The following is a 23640-nucleotide window of genomic DNA, read 5'->3' as shown; positions in this document are numbered from 1 at the left end:
GCAAGAAATCTGTGGAGGGCCCCATATAGTGAAAGAATTAAGTATGTTTCTGGAGGTAAAGAGCCTATCCAGAGAAGTCTCTAGGGAATCTGGGGACGCCACTTGTCTCAGTGATTTAGTTGAAATTTGAGAGATTGACTGCCCAGGTCACGGATACACAAGGAATACGGGTGGAGAATGTTAGGGAGAATTCTCTGTTTAGGCTGAATTTCCCAACTTAGTGAGTCCCCCAGCAGCTTTGCTGGATTTTTTGGGGTTTATTATTTTCTCCTGCCAAGAGTGAGATTCTTTTACCCTCACTCTTGGACATGATTTGAGTGTGTTCCTTTGACTCTAGATGTGTTTAATGGGCTATGGGGTCTTTTACTCCATAGGGCTTCATGTGTTTTTGTGATGTGTGTTACACAGCACCCTCAGTGCAGTAACACAGGGGTGTGATAGTGACTCCCCAGTATAGACTCCATACCCTGGGACTGACTACTGTCTCCCAGGGCATGTAAAGTCACCATTGACTTTACTAGTCTTAAATTCTGAACAGAACCAGTACAAACCATCATATTGTGGACGTACTGGCTGGGGCAATTCAATTGCCCCGGGGTCTGTTAGTCGAGGGGGCACGTCTCCGTCCTCCCCTGATCGAGTTTTGGCTGGTGGCAGTGGATACTACTTTTTATATTCAACCGCAAATATTTCTCTATGGGATTTTCCCATTGTTCGAGGCTACTATCTTTATTTAATTACGATAGCCTCGAACATACCGCCGGTTTATTTAATTATTATTAATTCTCCGGTTGGTATTTTTTGCCAAAACTCGGTTCTAAAATGGCGTTTGTGTTCTCGTCTGTGACTCCAACCCAAGTCGAGCCCTTTGTTCCACTTTTTGGCGGGCTTCTCCACAGAAGCCCTCCCAAGTGGTGCCACTCTGTCTGGGGTACTTAGGAGGGGTCGAGGGGGATTTAGGCACCCTGGACTGAGTTGCCTAGGCAACTCAAGTCGCACTCCGTCCTGATTGGCCCAAGTGGTGAGCCGGCCGGCTCACCACTTATCATGTTTGAGTGACAGCTAGGCTGAGTGAATGGGGGTTTTCTGCATAAAAGCAGGGATTTGGGGACTGGAACTTCAGAAGTCGCCACAGGACCTAAGAATCCGACGAGGGAGAAGCTGAGCCGACCTGCCACGACACCACCGGTGGAGCCCTGCTGGACCGTCTCACCACTTTTCCCAACGACAGAGGAGATCTCCCGCCGGAGTGTCTTCTTCCTTTGACTGGTGGGGATAACCAGTTTCACTGTCTTTTCGCTTTCCCCGACGCATCTCGTGGCTGCCTTGCCTGTGCCAAGCACCCCGGCAACCGGAATACCACGTTTTACCACGACCACGAAATAAAGGGTAATACATTTAACCGGAAAACTCCGCGGCTGGTTTCTTCCCTGGCAGTGCAACGACTTTCAGCTTTTCTCCAAGTCGAGATCTTATATTCCCCTGGACGACGCCAAGACTTGCACCCACTGCCAGGAACTGCTGCCACCGCTGGAGGATCCTTCCCACTTAAGGTACCGTCTTCCGCCTGGCTTCCCTTGCCACCGACTGAACGGGGTAGATTTAGCCCCCGGCTTTCGAAACTGGGTTAGCCTGGGACACCCTGGCTAAACTTTTCTGAGCCTCTCTAAACTCTTTTCGAACTCTCTGCAAGACTTTCAAAGAATAGTGTAACTGTGTGATCTTGGGTGCATTCGTGCTCTGCTCTCTCTAAGAGTGGGCCCAGCCTATGGACTTTGGCTCACAAGTGACTTTTGCTCTTCTGCCTTGCTAATAGTGTTCCTAAATCTTAGAGTGGTGTATCTTTCCATATTCTGTCTTTTTCCCTCCCTTCATGAACTTATTGGAGTGAAGTTGTCTGTCTGGAAATAAGTGGTGTTAACTAAGACTTATCTGATAAGGAATAAGGGTTGTATATATTATAATAGTAACTGTTTAGAGTGTTTTACAATAAGAGTGCTGGAGTGTTTCAAACAGTGTGTTTTTAAATCAATAATTATACACTTTGATACCAACGCTCTGGTCAGTGTTTGCTTGTATTATTGTATTTGAGTGCCTATTGTGTATACTTTGCAAACTGCCTAAGTCTTCTTGAGGGAAGTCTGACTGCTCAGCCACAGCTACCAGGTAAATCTGGGTGGTACAGACTGCTACCAAGTGGGCTTACTGCTAACACCTGTAGTCCTAAATCTTTTGCAGTGTTCCCAAAGGGAACTGCGCAGGTTTCTGCCTAACAGAGAAGAGTGTGTCCCCTTTGAACCCAAGGAAAAAACTGGGGGGAGGACCATGGATCAGAAGCGAATGAAGCTGAATCAATCAAAAACTGATGCACAGCTGAGAAGTCTTCCAACACTGAAAAGACCCCCGGTTAATACAGAGCCACAGAAAATGAAGTTCTGAAAAATCACTTGGAAGGAACAGTGAGTGGTCATAATGCGCCCATTTTAAATAAGAGTAATGTCATGAAACTGTTCCAACACATACCAGGCCTGCGATTAGTTTCCTCCGATGACATTAGGGTCGTGGAATTTGTCTCAGAACAAACAACTGACTGGGGGGTTCTCCACTTAGCCTTGTTGGAGATAAAGGCCTCAATTCTGGAACAGAGTGAGAAAATGTTGACCCTTGGCTATGATTTGAGACTACCAAGGGTCTGATCTCCTTTCAGGCTCTCCTGCAAAACGAATCAAAAGGAGCGTCAAGGACAAAAGTCTGCTGATAAAGATGCCTCACAAATATGTTGAGGCGCTCTGGTCTTCTAGACCTGGCGAACAGCATTGAAGTAGGAGCAAAAAGGTATAAGTTAATAAAACGAATATTACAGTTACTCTAAAAACAGTGCAAATAGTTTGAGTTCACCAGATGAGTTGATTCAATGCAATAGATCGGCCAAAGTCAATGGGATAGTGTCTTGTATAAGTAAAAACGGTTCTGGTATTTAAAACAGAAAAGTCTTTGCCACGGTTCTTAAGTATTTCATGGAAGAAAGGTTTGTATGTCGGGTCACAAGCTGACTAGGCCTGCAAGTTCCCAAAGTTCGACAAACTTTCACAGTGAGAGGCAAGTTCTCTCGGTCGGGTTTTCACAGTACCTTATATATTGAAGAAAAAGATGCAGCTGAAGACTTCTGTTCCTGGCATTTCCTGCAGGTCTCGCTGTTCCTGAGCCTCAGTCGTGGGGACAAGAGGGAGGACGTTGTGAGACTCCTGCACTGCACGGGTAAAAAAAGCTGCCAAATTGGCAAATCTTCGATTCCGGTTGCTGTTCTTCAAGCAAACAAGCTGGTGTCCTCCCCTTGGTTAATCTTAAGCAGCTCCAAGAATGGTATCAGGTTGATTACGAGTCGATTGGTCCCACCAACTCAAAAGGGAGAAGTCGTCCTTGCAGGGTCTTCTCGGTTGATGCAAACTTGGTGTTTCGGCACTGCAGCAGGGCTTCACCGGGCAAACCAACAGTCGAGGAGTTGCAGCAGGCATCCTCAAGATCTTCTTCGGTTCCTTCATCCAGTGGTCGACTCTGCCTTCTAAGCCAAAAGACTCGCCTTTTATTCAGTTTTCTCCCATTCATTCCAGCCTAGCTGTCAAGTCACCCAGCAGGGTGGCTGTCCTTGCTGGACAGTCAGCCAGTCGATCACGCCAGAGTGCATTTGGGTCCCCTAGGAGACTAAGCACACAGATTTGTGCACCTCCCTCACTTCCTGACCACCCCAGACATTTGGGCGCCAGAGGCGGTCTTCAGTCCTGAAGCCCGCCAAATCATACAAACAAAGGGACCAAGCATGGTTTGGTGTGCAGAGACAAACAATAGAAGGACCTTTCAAAAAGAAATGGCGATAAAAGACCGGGACCCGTTTAAGCGAAGGGGTTTAGGGCGCCATCTTGAAAAACATGGATGCAGTGATTTTTAGCTACCAGTGTTCGCGGGCGGGAAAAATCATGGTAGTTCGTTGTAAAACCACTGCCACCAGCCTTTTCAATAGGAAAGGGTAGAATTTGACTGCTGTGAGTATTTTGACACAGGGGATACTATGCAACTTCTCTAGCACTCCATTATAAGAGGGTGTGTGCCGGGTCTAGGAATTTGGAAAGACTAGCAAAGTCAATTTCACTTTACATTCTCTGGGAAACCGTTTATCCCAGGGAAGGTATTTAAACCTTTGGGAAGTCTGAAAGACATCCCTGTGTCACTGCACTGAAGGTGGTGTGTAAAACACATGAAAAGATGATGCCTATGGAGTTATTTAAAACTCCATAATCAAAGAACACAAAGGTAAAATGCACATCAAAATACATGAGTGAGAAAAAAGGCTCCCACCCTTTCCAGGTAAGAAAACCAAGTCCTCAAAATTCCTTGGGGGTGGGGGGGGGGTGTTGGCTTAAAACAATATATATGGGATGTGGGTTTTTGGTAATAGATCTCAACTAAAATGGAATTGAGGTTGGGGCAACTCCCCCCAACAAAAAAAATATTTGATGGGTTTTTTGATACAAAATTTGCAGTAAAAAACCCTGCGAAAAAACATCCCGCGATTAAATGACCTGGAACCATAATATTATGTTGCCTCCTCCTAGTGAAATGTTTTCTAAATGATTGTGTAATAAATTACTAAGTGTTTTCACCAAGAAACACTGAGTACAAGTGTCTTCTTGAACCACTGTGATTTAAAGTCCTCTAACTACTTGTACTGCTCACATTCCCTCTTGAGATAAGCCTGGCTGCTCAGCTCGCTACCTAATACTGTGTGGTACAGACTTCTACCAAAGGTTGGTTTGGCCAACACCTGTAGTCCTAATTGTGTGTAGTGGTCCCAGAGGGTACTGCCTGCAATTCTGATTAACAAGTGCCTTGAAGAACTCCTTAACTAGAGGGTGAGACCACAGTGAAGACAGTCCCGGAGATCTGGTGTAGCGGGAGATAGCCGCCCAATGTACCTTGGAGGCATGAGCCAGCTCGATTTAGCCAATGACAGTAAATGCGGAAGTACTTGAGGGGCCATTGCCCTCAGAGCGTTGATCTTCTGCTTACAGTACCACGTCGCAAAGCGCATCATAGCACTTCAAAGTAGATGACGCCCTGGCCTTGGAGAGTACCTCCTTGCAGTCCGCCGAAAGATTGTAGCCACCGAACGCTAACGCTAATTGCAGCAGTCTTCGCCGGGGGAAGAGGGCAGGAGCCCTTTCCACCCTTCTAGGAGCCATATCCAGCCCCATCTCGTGAATGGGCTGCATCGCATCCGAGATTGCCGTGCCACCAGCACCCTGGCTTTGATTCCATAGTAATGGTGAGGAATCGGCCACCTCCTACCAAGTTATTATTGTAAATCTCTTGCTTACTTTAAGAAGCAGCATTTCATTTTATTTCAAATTACTCACGATGAGCAACCTGGCCTGCCTGACCTTGTCCATCTGATTTGCCCGACCTTAACATGCCGGGCGCACCGCGGCACCATAGCGAGGCTGAGCCTTGTATTTGAGCAACTACTTGAACATGCGAATACGACGGAAGCCACAGTCGAAGGCCTGACAAAGGCCCCGTTTGCCCCTGTGCGCCGCTGGAGGCAAACTCCCATACATTCTTTCCACGCTCTTTTCCTATTTATCCCGTTCGGTGCACAATCTGACACCCTTATGGACCCGCAACTCTACGACTCACAGAGTGATCAGTGTGATTCGGGGCTGATACCACAACCACTCACGGTACAATCATGCCCCATGTCTTGTCTGCATATTGACCTCTTCCCTTCTTGTGTTCCCACCGAGCCGTTATAGCCCATTACCTGCCCATATTATGAACATACTTAACACTCTTGTCCCTATGTTGAATGCCCTGCAGCTTTCATGATAGCAGAATATACCGTCAGACAATGTATTGCCCTAATGCTGAAATCGCCCTAATGCTGAAATTGCCCACCTTGCTGCTGTTGGCCCTTTTTAGACACTGTTGGAATAGCCTATCTTGCTGTGTCACTATGCAAATCGGTCTTATCTTAATCATGTTCCCGTATTGTATCATGCAAGATAATGTGCCATGCCTTGGCAACCACTATGTAACTTACAACAATTAACTGTCTAAACTTGTCTGCCCCCGGCATCACGCTATCACTTGCCCTTCTCCTTTCCTGCCTTCCATGCCACCATTTCCATTAGAGAACAACCACTCATATCCAGCCCAAATGACTTCACTTGCTCTAATAAAAGACACCAAGCCACACAACAGAGCATACCTGGCTCCACTCTAACACTGGAAACAACCTTTCTTATCCCATTTCAGGTATGACCAGGTATCACCGTCTAAAATCTCGCACCTATATTCACACCTGTAGGTCACACCTATATTCTCACCCACCGCAATTAACCTGCAAGTGGGCACACCTACCACCAACCCTGACACAACAGAGCAAAATATCCGAATAGGTACCTGATTTCCCCATGATCATCAACTTATCAACCAAAATTAACACTAAGACCACAAGTAAACTTACGCACAGCCTTCAACTATCCCAAGCGCAAAAACTCCCACACCAATATGACAAAACCTAGTTGAGAACAACCCCAGCCACATCCAGAAGGGTACCCAAAAATACCCTATAAAAAGGGGCACTACTAAATGTCAGGTCCCTTGTTCCCCATGCTATTGAAATCGCATATGTCATTTTGACTAACAACCTTGGCTGCATGACACAGCTGGGCTGTCTCCAACCTTAGCTATCCCCGATAACTTCTCCATCCTCAGAGCTGATAGACCCAACGCTCGAGGAGGGGGCATTGCCATCCTCTTGAAATCAACCCTAGACATGAGATTAGCCACCTTTTCTCCTGACATCCTGTGAAGTCCTCTCAGTCAAGCTCCAAACATCCCCTAAAAATACTATCACTATCCACCTGATATATAGGCCTCCAGGTCCTCCCCGATCTTTCGAAGACATTACATCACTAGTAGCCGAGAATACTAAACCCATGGCACAAAACATTATCCTCCGTGACTTCAACCTTGGCTACAATGACCCCAATGAAATTACAGCCACCTCCTTAGCCAATGATCCATCAGAACAGGGTTTCATAAAAATAAGCACCCAATCCACTCATGAGAAAGGCAGGACACTTGATTGGGTAGCAGACCTCAACTGCAACATTACCCTTAAGGACTCCTCACCACTCATATGGACTGATCATTATCTCCTATCCCTAGAAATCATGTCAACAACTCAAAGCCAAAGAAACCAGCTACTGCATCACCTTGTCTGACTAGGAACAAACACAACATCACAGCTGAGGCTATAATACCTTTGGTAGTCCCCATACTCGATGCACTACCTGCCACAGATGACCTGAATCACCTACAATGACTTCATGACCAAAGCTATATACACCACTGCCCCGCTAAAACTGCACAAAGGCAAACCTAGAGCACAACTGAACTCCTGGTTCACCCCTGAACTTAAAATTAATATGTGCAGAAAAAAGAATGAGAAACTTTGGAAAATAACCCCCTCTACAGAAAATAAAATTAACCTAACCAATATCACCGCCACATATAAAAGCGAGATACTTCGCACCAAAAAAGAAACATTCAGTGTCAGAATAAACCAGGCAGGATCCAGTACTAAAGAATTATTTAACATCCTAAAAGAATTGGTAAATCCTAATGCACCGGTAGATACCTGCACCAAGGATAAACCTTGGTGCACAGGGCTCCAGACCAAAATTGCTGACCAACGTCTCCAACTTAACTCCGACAATCTCACCGGCCCAATCCTGCCTTCAACCGTACACCTCAACTCAGGATTCAAATTCAACAGCGTATCCATATCTGAGGTACAAAAAATTATTGCATAACTAAAACCATCCAACTGCAAAGGTGACAGCTGCCCAGCTCAGTTCATAAAAGATGCAGCTAGAGACTTATCGCCTTTCATTACATAACTAATAAATGCCTCATTTGCCAGCAACTCAGTCCCAAGTAATCAAACAATCTTGGGTTCTCCCATTACTCATGAACCAACATTAGATCCGTCTAAACCTACTAATTATAGACTGATTACCACAGTCCCTTTTTTTACTGAAAATCTTAAGAGTTGCATACTTGCACATTCAAGACTATCTAGAGAATAATCAACTACTAGGAACCCGTCAATCTGGCTTTAGACCACTACATGGAACAGAAACTGCCCTTGTTGACCTCAAAAGTCAGATCGATGAAATAAAGTTAGAATTGCCATCTTACTTCTCTTAGACTTATCAGCTGCCTTTGATCTGGTTGACCATAAAATCTTATGCGACCACCTTTCATTTGCAGCACATTCCTCCAACTTCGCCGTCACATGGATTCAATCTTTCCTTGAGAACAGACCATGCAGGTCTTCTCACCCACAGCTGCGGCAGATCCGATCCCCATCAACTATGGTGTCCCACAAGTCTCTTGTGTATCGCCCACTTTGTACAAATTCTTTACAAAGCCCCTATTCGACAAATTGGACCGTCGGGGTGTCACCTACACTAACTATGCAGATGACACCCAGATACTCCTAACTTTATCAGGCACCCACGACACCGATGTCTGTCGGATTAACAAAATCTATACCATCATTCAGACATGGATGGCCACACATGGCCTCTGCCTGAATGATAAGACTGAGCTGTTCCTAGTCAGCTCACTCAACAATCTTCAAAAACTTAGTCCCAACTACAATAGCATCCACATCGATGGTAATAACATACCCATTGCCAAATATGTAAAAACCCTGGGTTTCTACCTCGATGCCAACACCAATCTAACCAAACAGGTTAACATGACTGCCTCAGTCACTGCCTACACGGGCAAGCTGATCAGGGCTTCCAGATCCCTACTGTCTCCTAAGAGCTGCCTCATACTAGCCAGAGCACTTATACAGTCCAAACTGGACTACTGCAATGGCCTATACTTAAGCTCCAACAAATCCATAATTGACAAGTTGCAGGTTCTGCAAAATAATGCGCTCAGAGATGCACTAAACATTCCTAGACGAGAGCACATTTTAGCAACCAGCAAGCTTTACAAATGGCTCTCCATACAAGAAAAAATTGACTTAAAAACCATCTGCCTTACCGACAAAGCTTTGAACCACCAAGCCCCACCATATCTCACAGACACATTCACTATGAAAAGGACAACCAGAATCACGAGATCTACTAACACATCTTGCCTGATGGTGCCCAGGAACAACCTAGAAAGAGCTGGCGGAACCACTTAGCTTACACCTGTCACTACCCTGTACTCCCCTTACCTTATGTACATATCTTTCCCTATCTCGTATCGCATACTTTCCTATGCTCCTCACCTACCTTTGCTTTTCTTTTGTTATTTGAACTCATCTGTAATCTGTCTTTATATCATGTAACCACCGTATAATTGTATCATGTAACCACTTCCTTCACCTAAGCGCCCAGATGCCTCTGGGTCAGGTGCGCTTTATAAATAAAATAAACAAAGCTGCTGGAGACTGCCCCATTTTAGGAAAATGTTGTCCACTTGGTCCTGCCGAAGCTCCCACTTGTGGCAAGAGTGCAGCTCCCTGCTGAGAGAGTCGGCGACAATGTTCTTTGCTCCTGCCAGGTGAAATAGAATGAGGATAATCACTATTGTCCGTGAAGACCCTCACCACTTTGCCCTTGGAAGGCAGAAACTACTTGAGGGCCTAAAATACCGCCCCTAGTTCCAGAACGCTGATGTGTTGCTGCTTCTCCTCCGGCAGGCACAGGCCTCTGGCGTGAAGACATCCGGTGTGGGCTCCCCAACCTTCCAGGGAAGCGTCTATCGTGACCGTCTCCTGGTACGGGGCGCCTCTGGAAATCCATACCTCCGGCTTTACTGGCGCGCACGCCCCACCATCTTATCGCTCGACGAAACTCATCAAGCACGATCCGGTCCTGAAGCCTCCGGACACCTGGACCCAACGGACGTCGAGGAACTCCTGTAGAGGGCGCCTCCGCAAACTGCAGAGTCGAATCAGGTATATGACATCATGCCGCGTAGAGACTGGATGGTCCACACCGTGGCGACCCTCAGTGCTAAACAGCCGTTGCACTTTGCCTAGGATGGCCAAGATCCTCTCCTCCGACATTGATGCCAGGCAGGACACGGTCAAGTCTGGATGCCAGGAACAGCACGTCCTGCGATGGAGTCAAGCAGGACTTTGCATAATTCACTGAGTACCCCAGTTCCATAAGCAGGTGAACATCTTCGCCGTGTGGTCGACGGCAATGTCCCTTGAGCTGGCTCGGATGAGCCAGTCGTCCAGGTAAGGGTACATGTGATCACTTGCAGTCGTAGATGGGCCGCCACTGGAGCCAGGCACTTGGTGAAGACTCTGGGCGCCGATTTCAGTACTAAAGGGAAAGCCTTGAATGACGAAGCGCAGAAACTTGCAGTGTCCTTTGTGTATGGGGACGTGGAAGTACGATTCCTCTAGATCCAACAACGACAAAATCTCCCTCCTCGAGCTGGCCAAGCACAGGCTGCAGCGTGAGGATCCTGAACTTGTGGGACTTTATGAACTTGTTGAGTCGTCGTAGGTCGAGAATGGGCCTCCATACCCCGGGCCTTACGAGAAAATACCTTGAATAAAATCCAGAGCCCAGAGTTGCTTTGGAAGCAGCTCAATCGCACCTTTCCATAACATGGCCTGAACCTCCAACAGCAGCTGAGGGATGTGCTATTCCTGTCCTGCCACCGTTGGTATTCAAGGACACTTTTGTTGAATCTCTAAGGTGTGTCTATTAGGGAGAATTCTCAAATGTGCGAATTCCCTTCACCTTAGAGACCCTCCAGCAACTTTATTGGATTTTGAGGACTTGACACTTTTTTTTACCTGGAAAGAGTGTGAGCCTCTTTTCCCACTCATGTATTTTTATGTAGGTTTTACTCGTGTTCTTTGATTACGGAGGTTTAGATGACTCCATAGGCGGCATCTTTGTGCATCATCTTCAGTGCAGTGACAATGGGAAGTCTTTTAGGAAGAACTAGGAAGAAGTCGTCCTTGAAGGGGCTTCTCTGTCGAGATGAAATTGGCAATTCGGACCTGCAGCAGGGCTTCACTGGGCAAACCAACGGAACAGGAGTTGCAGCAGCCGTCCTCTTCCAGCTCGTCTTCGGTTCTTTCGTTCCAGTGGCCGACTGTCTTCAAGTCCAAGAGACTCGCCTTTTTAAACAGTTTTCTCCCTTTCATTCCAGCCTAGCTGTCACTCCGCCAGCAGGGTGGCTGTGCTTGCCGGACAATCAGCCAGCCAGCCAATCACGGCAGAGTGCATTTGGGCCTCTTAGGAGACTAAGCACAGGGAGTTTCGGGCACCTCCTTCACTTCCTGCCCACCCCAGACACTCAGGTGCCAGAGGCGGTCTTCAGTCCTGAGGAGGAGGGGGGCCCAAGAGGGGCAGCGACAGTTGGAAAGGAGGCATAGCGTGTCTCCTCCTCCTCTTCACCGGTGGCTGCCCCAGTGTCAACGGCTGTGCCGCTGGTGGGGTCGTCGACAACCTCCTCTGGATCTCAGACACCAGCGTGTCGAGAGGATATCTTGCAACAAATCTATAGGGGGCACCTAGGGAACAGGGTCACTGGGCCCAGCGCCTATGTCGCCCCCGTCAACGGTATCTACGTTGCCGCCTCCGGCAGGCATCTCCTAGACTTTCCCGTCATAGTCGTCACCACAGTGGATGGTGTGGGCGGAAAGTATCTCATCCTAGTCTTCTTCGGGTCTTCAGGGGTCGTCCGAGTTCCGGCATACTCTTCTCCAGGGTCTTGACTATCGGCTTGAACAAAGACTCTCTCCTGGCCGGGAGACACACTCTGGCCACCGACGGGGCAACCTGGGCGGGGTCAGTCCCTTTTGCCTTCCACAGGGAGGCCACCTCCATTTCGATCGAGGAGGATGATGATTTGGCCTGGACCACCTGGGCCTTCACAGGGAGGTCGCCTCTCGGACACCTTGTCTTGCTTGGCCTTCTCCTTCACTGGCGGTTCAGACACCTTAGCCTGATCGGCCTTATCCGGTATTTACCACAGCTTCCCTGGGGTAGCTGACTTCCTCTTGGATGAAGAGCTGGAGCGGTGGCTGGAGATAAAAGCAGATGGAGACTAAGAACGCGCCCTGACCGTCACAGGACCAGCTGGAGTGGCGACCCCGACAGAAGCAGACTCGCGGTGCTTGGCCTTGTGTTGGACCCACATGGATGGAGTGCCCTCAATTGACTTAGAAGCCCACTCAGGTTGGCTGGATGCGGAAGATGCGGAAGAGGCGGAGCCCCTGAGAATCACCCGAGGTAGAGGCCCTGGTCTGGAGCCACACCGCCAACCGGACTAGTCGATCCTTCATCGTGCACTTGGTGAAGGCACGGCAGATCTCACAATCGTTTTTATGCTACGGGTGTAGACAATACAGGCACTGGGAATGCTCATCATCCGAGTAAACATACCTCAAACCACAGCTGTGCAAAGCTTGAAGAGGGAAGCTTCCAAAAAGAACTCAACGATTTCTGCCCTTAGAATTTTCCTATCAGAAAAGTGAAAAAACACAAAAGCTTGAAGAGCAAAACACAAGGACTCCCAACACTTGAACGTGCAGTAAAGATCTGAAGATGGCTGCCAGAAGAGGGGCTTAGGTAGAGGGCAGTCATTGGCTGAGGGTAGTATGCCCCAGAGCCCAGTGATTGGTTATAGGTGGAAGACAGTTTAGAAACAAAACAAACCGTTTTTTCTCCTACCGAGGATTCCCAGCCTGAAGACTGGGAATATTCATGAGCATGTGAATCCATGCAAGACCCCATGCTGGAGAACATGGAGAACTCTTTGGGGGAGGGTGTCAAGCAACTAGCCACACTAGCCAAGCAATCTCGGAAAATAGATCTTTCCTGTGCTGAATTAATGTTATCCTTTTGCTATAATGATAGGGTCAGAGATTAGCATTTAGCATAGGCTTGGGACAGAGGACTACATTTTTGAGAGACATCCCAACAAGCACCTATTTTTTGTTGAAGAGTAGGGACTCTTGGATAAAACGACTTGGTTGAAAAACATGTCCTTGTCCGACTCCCATCTCTGACTTACCACAGTACTCAGGTTCAAAGAGATCTACACATGGCAGGACAAAACTGGGTAATGATCCCTGAAAATCACTTTCAAAGGCACTCCCACCCCACCAAGTAGACCGTTCTGATGACTTACAGCCAAAGCGTGGGTCATCTACTTTGCTGGGCTCCCCATTTGCATACTTGGCCTGCACCCACGTCTTCCATGCGTTGACTCCGTAAGAGTGGTTCAGGCCAGTGATGCTTGGTTGATTGTTCAAGGAGTCCCGGGAGCTGGTCTCGGTAATAGCCAAACGTTTCTGACCCTGCAGAGAAGGGCAGAGATTAGTAATGTATTCAGGAGCAATTCTGCCACCTTAGAGTTTGTGAAACAAAACAGGGGCTTGTTAGGACAGATTTTCTGTAGTCCCAAGTACGTAGTAAAACATTCAAATGAGATAGTACAAGACTCCATTCTTAGTATAAGGCTGTACCACGCAAGTTCATGGAAGGCAGAGAGGGCCGTAGAATAAGTACAAATGAAATTGTAATACAAATGATCCAAAGAAACACTGAAACACTATGTATTGTACAAATAAATGAATTAAATACAAGTATGGCGAGATAAATATTGGGGGACACGAGTACTATCACAGATCATATAAACACATTATAGAAAAACACTACAACACTATGCTTGAAGCTATTGTATGTTTTTATCTAGCGCTCGTTCCCCATTTGTATGGCCTCAATGCGCTTTGTGCATTGAACTCCCTCGGTGACAGCAGTCCGTGTGTAAGAGGTTCTAGGAGTATAATTTAAGAGATGCCCGTGTGCATTTTTGCTGGATTAGGACGCAGATGGCTGACTAGGCACCACTAAGCAGCCAAGGTCAGGCACGTGGTTGGATGCAGATGGTAGTTTGGGAAAGCTATTGATGAAGAATAGTCTGTGTGCCCAGCAAGACGGAATCTTATTTCGTAGGTTGTCAATGCATGCTAGTGGCAGAGGTGTTGAAGTACGTCTGGTGTTTCATTGCGGAAGGCTGTGTGTGCAGCTTGTCCGAAATGGCATAGCCATAGCTGTATTCTATGGTGTATGGATGGGTGGCCGTGTCCACTCAAGTGGTGTGAGGTATACGTACTGTATGCTTGGATGGATTATTTTTCTGATGCGGATGGCTTGTCTTGCCATTTCCAGTTCGACTTGAAACATTAGTATGAGCAGCGATTCTGGTACCGATCGACGAGGGCACAAGAGTTGAGGAGGACCCTAGGGGAAGAGGGGCACAACTGGAGGGTGAAAGATTGTTATAGGATGCCTCTTGTATATTGGGAATGTGTAAGGGTAGGGCGTTCCAGATTTCCAGATGAGTGGCGCTTGGATGGAGAACGAGGATCCACCCAGTCTGCAGGATTTCTAGGGTGGGACCACCAGGCGATCTGCTGTGCGAGATCTGAGACTTCATGAGGGGTGGCAGCGCTGGAGGAATTCCAGGCCGGTGTTGTGGATGGCCCGGTGGGTGATGCACAGGCAACGCGGCCAATTAGGAGCCAGTGGAGTACTCTTACTGTAGAACTGATGTGTTCTCTTTGGGGAATGCGGATGAGCAGGCGTGCTGCAGCGTTTTGGATTCTTTGAAGTTTCCTTAGTTGGAACACCGGAGCGCCTAGGTAGAGACAGTTTGCGCAGTCTAAGCACGAGAGGATAATGCAGTAGATAGCTGTTAGGGAGAATTCTCAAAAATATGCTAATTACCTTCACCTTGGAGACCCCCAACAACTTTGCTGGATTTTGAGGACTTGATTTTATTACCTGGAGACAGTGTGCCCCCGTTTCCCCCACTCATGTATTTTGATGTGTTTTACCCTTGTGTTCTCTTTGGTTATGACGTCTAACCAACTCCATAGGCATCATCTTTTTCATTTGTGTTACACAGCACCCTCAGAGCAGTGACACAGGGAAGCCCTTCAGGCTTCCCCAAGGTTTAACTACCTTCTCCGGGATAAACTACTGTTTCCCAGAGTAAGTCAAGTGAAATTGATATTACCGGTCTTCTAAATTCCTAGACCCAGCACAACCTATCTTACAATAGAGTGCCGGAGGGGTTACTTCGTATCCCCTGTGTCTAGTTACTCAGGTAAAATTCACATACTACCCTTTCCTCTCAGAATGGCTGGTGGCAGTGCTTTTACAACAAACTGCCATGATTTTTCCTGACCGGGCACTGTTCGCAGCTCCGGTAACGTTAAATAGTGGGAGCCATGTTTTTCAAGATGACATCTGAGCCTCCTTTGTTAACACGGGTCCCAGTCTTTTTTCGCCATTTTCTTGTGGAAAGGTATTTCTAGAGTTTTTCTCTGCACGCCAAACCAGTTTTGGTCTCTTTGTTCATTCGCCTTTGGAGGGTTTCAAGAGTGAAACCTGCCTCTGGCTCCAGAGTGTCTGGGGTAGGAAAGAAGCGTGGGAGGTGCCCGAAACTCCCCGTGCTTAGTCTCTAAGGAGACCCAAATGCAAGGACAGTCACCCTGCTGGGTGAGTGGCAGCTATGCTGGAATGAATGGGAGAGAACTGAATAAAAGGCTAGTCTCTTGGCTTGGAAGTCAGAGTCGACCACTGGACGAAGGAACCCAAGAAGAACTTGAAGAGGGCACCTGCTGCAACTCCTGAACCGTTGGTTTGCCCGGTGAAGCCCTGCTGCAGTGCCTACTTGCGAAGTTCGCATCGACAGAAGCCCCTGCACGGATGACTTCTCCCCTTGGGTTGTTGAGACCAATCGACTCCAAAGTAAGCCACCTGGACATCCTTCTCGGAGCTAGTTGAATTGCCACAGAGTTGCTGCGGGAAACCGTAGAGCCAGGGAGAGGAACACCAGTTTGTGTGCGTTGCCTTTAAGTTTGCCAAGAGCTCCAGGAAGATCCTACGGACTTCCAGGAAGCAGCACTGACCGAGCCCCCTCAGAGTGCGGGACCCCAGAAGCAAGGAAAGTCCACCTTGGCAGCCAGGAACCGCAGTGTTGCTATTTGCGGTAGACGCGAGGAGCTGAAACACTGAACAGCCACTGAAAGTGAAGTTTGCCGGTTGCAAGGTTTGACCGTCCTAGTGCAGTGCAGGTCCCGCCCACTACCCCCCCCCCCCCCGACATCTTCCCTCTTGTCCCCAAGACTGAGGCCCAGGAACAGTGAGATCTGCAGAGCTGCACAGGAACAGGAGCCCTCTTCTGTATCTTTTCTTCATTTTAAAGGTACTATACAAAGTCTAAGAGAACGTACCTCTTGCTGTAGGTTTGCTTGCATCTTCTACTACTCACAAGTCTAACAACTTGTGACCCTACGTTGATTCATCTTTTCTTCAAAGACTTCTAAAACACTTTGCAAAGACATTTCTACTTACTTTCAAAGAAGTGCTTCTGCCTATCTAGACTCTTGCCTATTCACTTTGGCTTAGCCGGTTTTAACTGAGTGACTCTTACTGGGGGATCTGATAGTATTTGCCTGCTTAAGAAATATTTGTGGTATCTTGTTTGCTCTAATAATCTTTTCTTTTTACTTGCTCTTAACTAATTCTGAATGCCAACGGTAATACCTTAATGTCAACAGCACCCTAGCAATTGAAGTCACCTGTGGATGTAGGTCTTTGCTGTTTGACATCCCAAGTGGGTATTTACTGATTCTGAAAGAGAGTATCATTTTGAAGTATGTTTGTGTGGTGTCTTACCGTGCTGCCTTATGAAGAAGGTTTAGATTAACTGAATGTTAAATTAATTGTTTTCTCAAGAAACCCTGTGTGTAAGTGTTTGCTTGAATATTTGTCACTGTGAAACTCTACCTCCCTTACAGCTCAAATTGAGATAAGTCTGGCTACTCGCCCACACTACCAACCTCTGTAGTACAGATTTATGCCAAAGGATGGGTTACTATTGGTCAGGGTTGTGGTAATGCACCTAAGGGTACTGCATACAATCATGCTTAACACTGGTGGCATGCAGTGAGGATATATTGTAGAGTTGTTACACTACGGTTTTCTTTGCTTTTGTTCTACTAAATCTTAACAAGGCTAAACTCCACTAGAATAGCAATTGTATAAACATGCCAAATATGGATAACTTCAGTCAGGAAGTATTTGGCATAGTTTGTATGCAGTACCTTCTGGGAACACTACACACAACTATGACTACAGGTGTAAGCAGACCAACCTTTGGTATAAGTCTGTACTACACAGTATTGGTAGCGTGTTGGGCAGCCAGACTTATCTCAAGAGGGGGGAATGTGAGCAGTAATGATGTTACAAAGAGGTCTATAATCACAGGTGTTTAAATAAACTCTTGCACTCAAGGTTTCTTGGATCAATACTTTATCAGTCAGTGATAAAACATTCATTAGAAGGAGGCAATCATAGTAACACAAATATACTTCAATACTGTAAACTCTAAGTTTCTGAATCAAGCAAGACCCTTTTGGGCTGGCCCACAGACAACCTACACCCACAGGTGACTTTAGTAACAAGGGTGCTGGGGACATTAAAATCTTACTGTTGGCATTCAGAATACTTTTCAAGAGGAGTAAAAGGCAAAAGGTTATCAGAATAAAAGGTTACAATTATTCTTAGACAGTGCAAATACTTTGAGCTTAACAGAAGAGTCAATTCAATAGGCTAGGCCAAAGTCAATGGGCTAAAGTCTTGGATAAGAAAGTGGTTCTGGTAAGTAAAGGAAAAAGTCTCTGCACAAATTCTTAGAAGTAGTTTGTAAAAAGTAGAATCATATGTTGGGTCACAAGCTGATAGGCCTGTGAGTTGCAAAAGTTTCAAGCACTTTCACTGTGAGAGGTAAGTTAGCTTAGTCTTGTTTTACAGTACCTTACAATGAAGAAAAAGATGCAGCTGATGACTTCTGTTCCTGGCAGTTCCTACAGATCTCGCTGTTCCTGGGCCTCAGTCGTGGGGACAAGAGGGAGGACGTCGGGGGGACTCCTGCACTGCACTGGGACGGTCAAAAACTTGCAACTGGTAAACTTCTATTTCAGTGGCTGTTTTGTATTTCAGCTACCGCTCTGGTAACACTGGTCCTGGCTATCAAGGGGGACTGTCCTTGCTTCTGAGGTCCCACAATCAGCTGAGGGGGGTCAGGCTTGGTCGATCAGACATAGTGGGAGCGCAGAGGATCTTCCAAACGCTTTAGGCCGGCTAACAAGTAACGCACACAATCTGGTGTCCCTCTCCCTGGCTCTACAGTTTCCTGCAGCACTCGGAGGAAATGCAACCAGCTCCAAAATGGGTGTCCAGGTGGCTTACTTGGGAGATGATTGGTCTTACCAACTCAAAAAGGGAGAAGTCGTCCTTGCAGGGCTTCTCCGTCGATGCAAACTTGGTGATTTGGACCTGCAGCAGGGCTTTACTGGGCAAACCAACGGTCCAGGAGTTGGAGCAGCCGTCCTCTTCAAGCTCTTCTTCGGTTCCTTCGTCCAGTGGTCGACTCTGCCTTCAAAGCAAAAAGACTTGCCTTTTATTCTGCTCTCTCCCATTCATTCCAGCCTAGCTGCCACCTTGCCGGACAGTCAGCCAGCCATTCACCACAGAGTGCATTTGGGTCTCCTAGGAGATTAAGCACAGGGAGTTTCGGGCACCTCCCACACTACCTGCCTACGCCAGACACGGTCTTCACTCCTGAAGCATGCCAAAGGCGAATGAACAAAGAGACCAAACCTGGTTTGGCACGCAGAGAAAATCTCTAAAAGGCCCTTTCCACAAAGACATGGCGAAAAAAGAAGACCGGGAACCATTTTAGCAACGACGGCTGGGTGCCATCTTGAAAAACATGTCTCCGCGATTTAACGTTACCGGATCTACAAATAGTTTGCGGACGGGAAAAATCATGGTACTTCGTTGTAAAACCACTGCCACCAGCCATCCTGAGAGGAAAGGGTAGCATTTGAACGCTACATGAGTATCTAGACACAGGGGATACCAAGTAACCGCTCCAGGACTCTATTGTAAGATAGCGTGTGCTGGGTCTAGAAATTTAAAAGACTAGTAAAGTCAATTTCACTTTACTTACTCTGGGAAACAGTAGTTTATCCCAGAGAAGGTAGTTAAACCTTGGGAAAGCCTGAAAGGCTTCCCTGTGTCACTGCACTGAGGGTGCTGTGTGATAATTGAAAAAGATGCCTATGGAGTTGGTTAGACTCCATAACCAAAGAAAACAAAAAAGGTAAAACACATCAAAATACATGTGGGAAAAAGGGTTGCACTCTCCAGGTAAAAAAACAAAATCAAGTCCTCAAAATCCAGCAAAGTTGCTGGGGGGGTCTCCAGGGTGAAGGGAATTAGCATATTTTTGAGAATTCTCCCTAACAGGAAGCCCTGGTCATTTTGACAGAACAACTGAAAGAAATGTGTAAGGCCAGGAGTCTCCCTGTTAAAGGAAAGAAAAATTATTAGTTTTTTGTCAAAATGCCCCGGTCTTCTTTTTTCCCCATTTCTTTGTGGAAAGGTCCTGCTTGAGATTTCCTCTGCGTGCCAAACCAGGTTTGGTCCCTTTGCCTTTGGCGGGATTCACGAGTGAAGCCCGCCTCGGGCTCCAGGTAGTCTGGTGAGCAGAAAGTGAGGGAGGTGCCCAAAACTCCCTGTGCTTCGTCTCCTAGGAGACCGAAATTCACTCTGTAGTGATTGGCCGGCTGACTGTCCGGCAAGGACAGCCACCCTGCTGGGTAACTGACCTCTAGGCTGGAATGAATGGGCAGAACTGAATAAAAGGCGAGGCTTTACGCTTGGAAGGCAGAGTCGACCACTGGACGAAGTAACCGAAGAACTTGAAGAGGACGCCTGCTGCAATTCCTGGACCGTTGGTTTGTCCGGTGAAGCCCTGCTGCTATGCTCAAACTCGAAATTCTTATCGAAAGAGAAGCCCCTGCAAGGATGACTTCTTCCCTTGAGTTGGTGGGACCTACCAACTTCAAAGTAAGCCACCTGGACATTCTCTCGCAGCCGGTTGACTTTCCACAGAGTTGGGGCTGGAAACCTAAACGGCAGGGAGAGGAACACCAGATTGTGTGCCTTTTGCTTTTAAGCTGGCCAAGAACTCCAGGAAGATCTTCCAGACTCTCGGGAAGCAGGACAGACCGAGCCTGAGCCCCCTCAACAGAGTGCGGGACCCCAGAAGAAAGGAAAGCCCATCTCGACAGCCAGGAACCACAGTGTTGCTATTTGCGATTAGACGCGAGGAGCTGAAACTCCGAAGTGCCACTTGTTTGAAGATTGCCGGTTGCGAGCGGTGACCGTCCCATTGCATAGCCGGCGTCCCCAGAAGCAATCCCTCTTGTCCCCACGATTGAGGTCCAGGAACAGCGAGAGCTGCACAGGAACAGAAGTCATCTGCTGCCCTTTTACTTCAGCCTAATAGGTACTGTAAAGTCTAAGAGAACTTACTTCTTGTTGTGTAGCCACTTGTCCTGGAGACTTGCTTGGTTGCATGTGTAGAGTTGCTTGAAGCTTCTTTACTTCACAAGCCTATCAGCATGTGGCCCTACTTTGATTTCTTCTATTCTACCAAGATTTTTTAAACCTTGGAAAAATACTTTCTACTTAGCTGCAAGAAGTGCTTCAGTTCCCCTTGACTTTTGCCAACTTAACATTGGCTGGCGTGGCTCCTTGAATGACAGCTCTCTTCTGCTTAAGTGTTTTGCCTTCCTTCCAGGAAAGGCTTAACTGACTTTGCATTAAGGGGTTGTTTTGAAATTACTTACCTACTTAAGAATAACTGTAAATACTTTAACTCTCTTCTCTTTAACACTACTACCAAGAATATTCTAAATGCAACAGTGATATATGAATGCCAACAGCACCCTAGCTATTGAAGTCACCTGAGGATGTAGGTAGTGCCTGTGTGTCGTCCCAAATGGGTATTTGCTGATTTAGATAACTAAGAGTTTATTTTTGAAGTACATTTGTCTGGTGTTTTATATTGATCCCTTCTGAAGGTTTATTCTGACTGGTAAATAAATTAATAATTGTTTTATCAAGAAACCTTGCGTGTACGGGTTTGTTCGAATACTTGTCTGTGTGAATCTCTGTACAACTCCCCTCCAGCTCACATTGACCCCTCTTGAGATAAGCCTGGCTGCTCCACAGGCTACCAACCTCTGTAGTGCAGAATTATACAACAGGTTGGGTTTCTATTGCCAGGTCAGGGTTGTTGTAGTGCACCCAAAGGGTACTGCATACAATCTTGCCTAACAAAATAAAACCCAATGTTACACTTTACTGAATGACTCAGTTATTCTAGGTAGGCAACAACCTAATATAGACCTATTCTGGACAGGCTAGCAGCAAGTCAGGGGAAGCAAGAGCCAGTTGGGGGACTGTTAGGCAAGATCGTATGCAGTACCCTTTGGTGCACTACAACAACCCTGACCTCCTGGCAATAGGAACCCAACCTTTGGTATAAGTCTGCACTACAAAGGTTGGTAGTGTGTTCAGCAGGCAGGCTTATCTCAAGAGGGGTCAATGTTCGCTGAGTTAGAAGAGGGTCCAGGGGCTTCACAGAAGACACCCTAGCAGGATTCTAGCAGTTGGACCTGGTGCACTGGATGAGAGGCCTCCCCATTACAGAAAACAACCCACAGCTACACAGAAATCCTAACAGGTTTAAGGTAAGTACATACCCAAGCCAACACAGTACCTCAGCATTGAATAAGATTTTGCAGCAGGACGACTTAAGGGTCTGCAGCCAAATAACCGGTCAGTGAATTCCTTGTCATGGTGACTGAAAACAAGACCTCAGAAGGAACCTTGCAGCAGGGATCAATGGATAAGGCTCTAGTCAAGGTTTTCCTCACAGCTGAATGCAGTTCTGCAGATTTGGCTCCTTTTCAAGGAGCACAGAAGACAGAAAATCGCAGTTGAATTCTCGTTGTTACAAAGGTCCAGCACTCTGTTGAGGGGACTTTTCGGACTTGATTTGTGTCCCTCGAGATCCACCAGGACGCCCACAAAGTTTCAGCGAGTTGTGAAAATTCAGAAGACTGTGCACAGCACAGTGGATAGAGGTCCCAAGGTAATGAAGCAACGCAAGGTTGAAGCAACGCGTGGCATGGCTTAAAATGCAGGTCTTGAGTCTAGTGGGTCTCACCAGGCTCTGTGTCAGGATCAACGTTTTTGGAGTCCCCAGGTCGATTGGAAGGAAGGGCTACAGCAGGCTCGGGTTACACAGCATGCTCTCCGGTTGCTGGAAATCGTCTCTGCCGCTTATCCTTAATCATCCACTTCGGTTTCAGTTCCAGTGGTTGACTTGTCTCCAGTTTCCAGGTTTGCAGTATTTATCAGGAATTACAACACAGCTTCTGCATTCGCTCCCTGAATTTTACAAGGAGGAGCGGTCTGGTTGTCCAATAAGGACAGCGAGCCCCCCCCACTGGGATTTGTACCCATTCATGAAAGGGGGGGGAAGACAAAGGGCTGTGGAGTTGTGGACCACTCCCTCGCTTCCCGCCCTCACAGACAGACTGGAGCCTGGGCGGGGAGTCGAGGGGACTCCTGCCGAAGATTAAATCACACAAAGGGGTTTTCCTGCCCTGGATGTCAGGAGAAGGAACAAAAAAGGACAAAAAACACTAAAATGGCAAAAAAAGAAGACAGGGGCCATTTTGGTAAATTGAGCACCCTTAGGTGTCTTTACTGTAGCTGTGAACACAGCCTGTGGTTAAGGTGCACTAAATTCACACAATGCATCACTGCCACCAGCCATTGAAGGTGAGCTTGTCCCTGTAACAGATTGTTACAGTTTTAGTGTCAAAGGGGATACATTGCATCTCCCCAGCACTCCACACAAGATGGGGTGTGCTGGTTACACAAAATAAAATGTAAAAAGGGAACAAAGATTCTTTCTACCCTTGAGAATTAATGGGATAGGAGTTAAAAGGGATGGCAGTTGTATGCAGTGTGCAGGGAAGTGCGGGCTAGGGCGTTTGAGGGGGGTGTAGAGTTGACACGAAGAGAGGAAACTATTTTGAATCACCTTAGGGTGCGTCATGCAGGGTTGGCGGGATTTAATGGGTAGAGTTACATCAGTGGCGTATGAGGCTTGCGGATGCCCAGAGGCCGTGCCTCATTATATGTTGGATTGTGTGAAGTTTGATGTGCAGCGGGAATTACTCAGTCCTGATGAGTGGCAGTGGCAGTGGGGTGGTGGTACAGAGGTTACCTGATCTGTTTAGTTGGAAAAGGGGGTGGTAAATGAACACTGTAGGTTCCTGCTTCAGTTTGTGCGGGAGACTGGGAAGTGGGATGAGATCTAGTGGAGGTTGATTGGTGCTATTTTTGGCGAACATCATTTTAGCAGATGGAAATCGCCAGCTTCAGATTTCTGGAGTCATTCTAGAAAGAAGTACCACCCTTGGGAATTGTAGTTCTCTCAAGGTTAGCAAAACAAAGTTAAAAGGGGAGCCCCTAGGGCAACCCAGCAACAACATACCCTTATTGCCAATAGGTTATTAAAGAGGATAACTTTAAAAAGCCACTATGGAGAGTCTTAAAAATTACACCGATAAAGAGTTAAAGATTCTGTGAG

General features: G+C 47.1%; 1 protein-coding gene across 5 annotated transcripts in view; it reads right to left on the bottom strand.

Moving 5' to 3' along the window:
• ZMYM3 (zinc finger MYM-type containing 3) overlaps positions 1-23640 on the bottom strand; it is a 1331158-nt gene that overhangs the window by 293870 nt on the left and 1013648 nt on the right. For all 5 annotated transcript variants that reach the window (XM_069612373.1, XM_069612372.1, XM_069612371.1 and 2 more), the window contains one exon: positions 13234-13402. In XM_069612373.1, the coding sequence (XP_069468474.1) occupies positions 13234-13402 (169 nt within the window). The remainder of the gene's footprint in view (positions 1-13233; positions 13403-23640) is intronic.

Source organism: Ambystoma mexicanum, chromosome 5p (assembly GCF_040938575.1).
Source record: "Ambystoma mexicanum isolate Mex_15411 chromosome 5p, UKY_AmexF1_1, whole genome shotgun sequence".
NCBI lineage: Eukaryota > Metazoa > Chordata > Amphibia > Caudata > Ambystomatidae > Ambystoma > Ambystoma mexicanum.
The sequence above is the reverse complement of the archived record's forward strand: the minus strand, read 5'-3'. Positions and strand labels throughout refer to the sequence as shown.